This window comes from Camellia sinensis, chromosome 8, assembly GCF_055761805.1.
Source record: "Camellia sinensis isolate YWXY chromosome 8, ASM5576180v1, whole genome shotgun sequence".
In the NCBI taxonomy this organism is placed as follows: Eukaryota; Viridiplantae; Streptophyta; class Magnoliopsida; order Ericales; family Theaceae; genus Camellia; species Camellia sinensis.
In genome coordinates, this window is record NC_138968.1 from 24,702,358 (window position 1) to 24,708,261 (window position 5,904).

Consider the following 5,904-nt stretch of genomic DNA (forward strand, 5'->3'; position numbering starts at 1 on the left):
GCAGTGTGGTCAGATTTTCACCCACACACATATATATATATATATATATATAATAAAATATTAAAAAAAAAGTTTACTAAGAATAAAAGAACCCATTTAAAAATATTTTTTAAAAAATCAAACCAAACAATATATTTTTTAATTTTTTAATTTTTCTCTACTCCATAAGTTATGAGCCAAAATTATACCAAACATACACATATTTTTGAAATTAAAAAAAAAAAAAATATATATATATATAAATTGTTCCGAAAAACTGCACTAAACAATACTTAAGTTGGTTATCATTTATCAACAAAACAAACTATTAATAATTTCACCGGTGGTGTTTGGGAAGTTTGATAGTTGGGTTTTTTTTGATTTTTTCACTAAAAGACAAACTTTTTGTAAAATAAAAAATAAATAAATCATTTTTTCTCTCACAAACATTACATTTAACCACAAAAAAACTCAACAATCTTCTCAAACATTAAAAATTTTTTATTCAATAATATCTTATAACTAAAAAAACCTACATAAAAACTCACTTCCCAAACACCCACAAAAAAAGCTGATGGTGTTCAAGCTCATGGACCCCACCGTGTGTTCCAATAATTTGAATAATTCATTTTACAAGATTTTCTATTTATATTATTCATAAAAAAAAAATCAAATCGATTTAATAATGATAACTTTTTCATGTTATCACATTTCTTTCTAAAAATCAAATGATCTATTTTTTAAAACATATTTATTATCTATTTTTATAGACGTAAATATGATAAAATGAAAACATTATATAATTATTATATTAAACATAATCACGAAAGATCTTATAAAATAAACCAATTGGATAATTAAAAGGAACCGTAATGGGCCGATGAGCCCGACCATAGAGTCAAGGTCATACAGATACCCAACCCTTTCACAAAATCCTTGGCTACAGCATTGATTCCTATCAATAATATCACATAATAGTCATGACCAACAATATTATGGTTATTTAAAATAAAAATAAACCCAGTGAGTAAATACCCAAAATGCAAAGAAAGAAAATTTTAATGGAAGAAATAACCATACCGTCTACAAAACTTCACACAAATGTTCAATAAACTAATAAATTTTATAAAATTTTCATATTTCTTTGCTTTAAATTTATCATATCACGTTGATCTCAATTTTAAATATTAACATTTTATTACAACACATGACAAACAATAAATTTAAAAAAATTATAAATTATATTAATTTATATAGTAACATGTATTTATTACAATAATGCTTGATAGCCCAAATTTTTATAACTCGAATGGCACGAATATCTCAAAACGACGTCGTTTTGAGACATTTGAACCATTTAAAACACATAAATTCAAACTACCAAACATTTTTCCATTTATTAACCCAGGTAGGCATGTGTATTTCTATACATACAACACAACTCACATATAAATGAGACAGTGAGAGAGAGAGAGGGGTATATGAGGCTGGATTCATACCTAAAACTTATGTTTGAAAAACATTTTGGAGAGAGAGAGAGAGAGAGAGAGAGAGAGAGTTGAAGAGCTCAAGAATGGCCTAGAGAGAGACAGAGAAGCTTGGTTTTGAAAGTGGGAGTGAGGGTTCATTTGACAAACAATTTATAGTAAAAGGGAAGACATTGGGTTGGAGAAGTGAAAGTTTGGGTTCATTTTGTTTTTGTTTTTGTTTTTGTTTTTGTTTTTCTGTTTCGATGCTTTCTGACTAAGGTTTGGCTTCTTCTTCAGTTTCACCTCTGGGTTTTTTTTTTTTTTCTTCTTGTTTTGCGCCTCTGCCTCAAAACAGGACAAAAAGAGTGTGAATTACAAAATACAAATAATTAAAAGAAAATACAACAAGTGTGTGATTTGCTTTGCTGCAACTTCTCCTTTTTTTTTTTTTTTTTTGAAGTCAAAAGTATTTCACTTTTAATTTTTCAAGAATTAATTTTTAAAAATTATTTAAAAAATAACCAAAATTATACCAACATTATATATTAAGGGACTTCTTATCCGATTTTCTTACTTATAAACACAAAGGTAATGAGATTCATATCAACAAAAACTTGTAGAATTCATTGCTTGAAAAACATAACGCTTTAAAAACAGAATTTCTATATAAAAAACATATATAGTATAATGTGCATTATTTATGTCCATTCATTTAGGATCCGCCTTAGCTTTTAGGGGGTCAATTTGAAATCAAAATTTAAGGCATTCACACAAACACACACACATATATATATATATATAATTTTTTTATTACAAAAAATTGTTGGTAAAATATTTTTTATTTGTAACTACACAAATTTCCGTACATATACATAAACATTAAAATTATTAGTTTTTTATCTGCAAAAATGACTTAAAATATTGGGAAATTTATCGAAAAGTCCTTTATGGGTGAATTGTGTTCCATTTGGTCCTGCTGATTTTTTCTTTGATTGACAACTCCATATTAGGTGTGTTTCCTTACCCATAAGTCCTTTTTTAAATTTTTTTGTGTGGCCTGGACGGATATGGCCTCAGCTAATATATGGGATGTTCTGTTTTTCCATATTGGTATGCGCAATCCCAGCAATTGTGGAACCTGACAGTGGGTCAAAATTCATTTAAGAGGTATTATAATTAGGGTTTACATTGTGGGTTCATGATCGTCTCTGCGGCTTAGAAATTTAGCCGCTTACGTTCACACCGTCATATCACACAGGTTCTCTCTTCATTTTCCATTACGGATCCCCCACTCACCATACCCACACTTCAGTAATCCCCCCCTCACCTATGCACAACTTCGTCGATGTTGTGGAACACACCGACACGTTAATGTTTACAGATAAACATTCGACTTCACGAACACAATAGCCAATTCCATGTATTCCCGTTCGATACGCACTTGTAACCACACATTGACAACGATGCACAATTCCCATATGCATAATTCCCATTGCAGTTGCAGTTCTATAGCAATTTTTTTCATGTTCGGCTTATGGGTCTTTCTCACATACTTAGTCCTCTGTTATTTATTACTGATACCTGTGCCGTTATGCAGATGGACGCCCTTTTGATGCTTCTTTGTTCTTACCGGTCCACGAATGTCGCATATAATCTGCAATCGTCAAACACATTTGCTGAGGTTGTCGATTATGTTTGTTCGAAGTTTTCCGGACTCCTGCCGGGAAATTTCGAGTTGTTCTATAAGATTCCCGGCTATAACAATTTCTCCTTACAGAATGATGTCGACCTGAAGAATATGGTTTGCCTTGCGCGCTCGTTCCAGTTGCAGTTAATTGACGTGGTCATTGAACAACATCCTCGTCGGGATGACAACACTCCTGCCATTGACCCAATGATAATCCAAGATCAAGGCACAACGGGGGATGCACTACTTAATGATTTCGGAATGGATGATGAAGTCGACCTGCTGCAATCATTTTGTCCCCACAAGGAGAAAGTCTTCCTTTCCGCTCCATGGGCAAAAGGTTTTACCCACATTGGACAACATTTCGAAGGTGGGGCTTCTGAATTTCGCAATGTACTACGGAAATACGCCGTTGAATGTGGGTTCCAGATCAAATTTCTGAAGAACGACTCCGTTCGGGTAACGGCTATATGTGCTATGAACGAATCGAAGTCTTGCACGTGGTCTGTGCACGGACGGAAATTGGAGGCAAACAGATTTTTCTACTTACGAAAATGGAATAGTGAACACATTTGTGGCGTGGCTGTGCGTATGTCCACACACCCACTTGTTGGGTCTGATCTTGTGGCCGACATTGTATCTGAACGTGTACGTGATAGACCTTTAACCCGTCCGACCGAAGTGATATTGGACTTGAAACAAGATTACGGGCTTGATATAAGTTACCGGGTGGCCTGGCTCGGTGTTGAAAAAGCGAGGGGAGAATTGTTCGGTGCACATTCCATTTCGTTTGACCAGTTACGTTGGTATAGCAACGCAGTATTGGAACACAACCCCGGGACCTACATTAACATTGAATACGATGATCACACCCAACAGTTCAGATGCTATTTCATTTCATTCAAAGCATGCATCGACGGGTTCCACCATTGCCGTCCTCTGCTTTTCCTAGACGCCACGTTCCTCAAAGGCCGCTTCAAAGGTTTTCTACTTGCGGCCACTGCAAAAGACGGAAACCAAGGTTAGTTCCTTCAATTTACACAATCACAGTACCCCATTCACATGACAACCAATCACACCACCTGTAAACTATATTTTAACGTGGTCATTAACCCCAGGCGCTATGTTTCTGTCACAACCTTTGCATGCAGTACATACTTAGTTCTACAAAATTTTCCAAATCTGCAGGTTTGTTCCCGCTATCATATGCGGTGGCGGATTCCGAAAACACCTCAAACTGGTCTTGGTTTTTTCATCATCTCGCGCAGGTGGTTCATGGTGACAGACCTCTAACATTCGTATCGGATCGGAACCTTGGTTTGCTTGAGGCAATGCCCACCGTATTTCCGAATGCAGAACATGCATTCTGTCTACAACATTTGCAGAGGAACTTAAGGGACAGGTTGCGTTACACAAACAGTATGCATCGGGCAGGTTTGGTTAGCAAATTATGACATTGTACATATGCACCAACTGTTACCGCTTTTAACCACAGAGTAGAACAATTCCAAAAATCGGGCCGGTCTGTTGCATCTGAATTCCTAGCAAATGCACATCCACAACATTGGGCAAATGCATTTTTCAGGTCCGTCCCACATGTTACTCATAAAAACCACATGCACAACACATTTCCTCATAATGTTCATAATTATTTACCTACATGTTCTACTCATTTTGCAGGGGGCGACGTTATGGCGAAATATGCTCAAATGCTGCAGAATCATTCAACTCATGGGTCTGTGAGGCCCGTAACCTCCCAATCACAAGAATGGTTGACAGCATACGGACCAAATTGATGCGACAAATGGCGAAACGTAGAGACGCTTCCCAAATGTGGACCGGCACCATATGTCCCAAAATAGAAGATCGTTTAGAAAAAGCATTCAACGAAGGTAGATCATGGAAAGTGAGCCAATCAAACGCTAATGTGTATGAAGTGCACTCTTTCCCATCGGTCACTGTTGACATCGGACGACGAACTTGCTCATGTTTCAAGTGGCAACTCAATGGGTTCCCTTGCGCACATGCGATGGTTGCCGTCTGTAAGAGTGGGCGGGATTTGAACACATTGGTCGAACCATACTTCTACGTGTCCGAGTTTCGGGCCACTTACGCATCAAGCATTTTCCCAATTCCCACTGTCGAGCAACCGCCTTTCAACCCAAATGATTACATCATAAAGCCCCCTGCCGTGAAACGTCCACCCGGTAGACCGAAGAAGAAGAGGATACTGTCAAAGGGGGAACATGTTCAGCAAATCAGATGCGGCAGATGTGGGCGCATGGGGAATCATAACAGGAAGACATGCAACGAACCCATTTAACCACATCCTTCCACCCGGACACACCAGCACTAAACTATTATTACTATTCAAGTTTTTTCCTCGCCATATTCGATACAATACTTTCTTATTACTGTTCCAGTTTTTTCCTCGATGCAATTTTTTGGTTTCAATTGTTTTTTGATTTCAATAATTGTGTGCGACGCCACACGACAATGTCATAGCCAATTTACTATCATTGGCACACTCAGTTATTAATAATAGGTTTCCTTCATTTAATTTCATACGTGTTATCTCCATAGCAGATAACGTAGTTCCGTCACAAACTTTGACATCCGTGTGTTGAACCAATATGTCAGCTTATACCTCCCACAACATTTTTTCACGTGACTTTACGTGAATCCTGAACTGCAGTATTTTACAACTACAACAGAACATGCAAATAATCTGCATTCGTGTTTGGTATGACAACATGCAGGGTAACCAAG

At 36.6% G+C, this 5,904-nt stretch overlaps 1 protein-coding gene across 1 annotated transcript; it reads left to right on the plus strand.

Moving 5' to 3' along the window:
* Positions 1 to 3,045: 3,045 nt before the first annotated feature.
* LOC114268558 (uncharacterized) lies at positions 3,046 to 5,458 on the plus strand. The gene is made up of 4 exons (XM_082885020.1): positions 3,046 to 4,156; positions 4,324 to 4,537; positions 4,631 to 4,720; positions 4,816 to 5,458. Exons 1-4 carry the CDS (start codon positions 3,046 to 3,048, stop codon positions 5,456 to 5,458), a joined length of 2,058 nt encoding a protein of 685 aa, XP_082741146.1.
* The last annotated feature ends 446 nt before the right edge of the window (positions 5,459 to 5,904 follow it).

What these genes read in the sequence shown, in the direction of transcription:
- LOC114268558 (XM_082885020.1), top strand. Translation starts at nt 3,046, where the DNA reads ATGGACGCCCTTTTGATGCTTCTTTGTTCTTACCGGTCCACGAATGTC. An exon ending in TGCAAAAGACGGAAACCAAG is followed by an intron (nt 4,157 to 4,323) that starts GTTAGTTCCTTC and finishes CCAAATCTGCAG; the next exon opens with GTTTGTTCCCGCTATCATAT. An exon ending in CAGAGGAACTTAAGGGACAG is followed by an intron (nt 4,538 to 4,630) that starts GTTGCGTTACAC and finishes TTTTAACCACAG; the next exon opens with AGTAGAACAATTCCAAAAAT.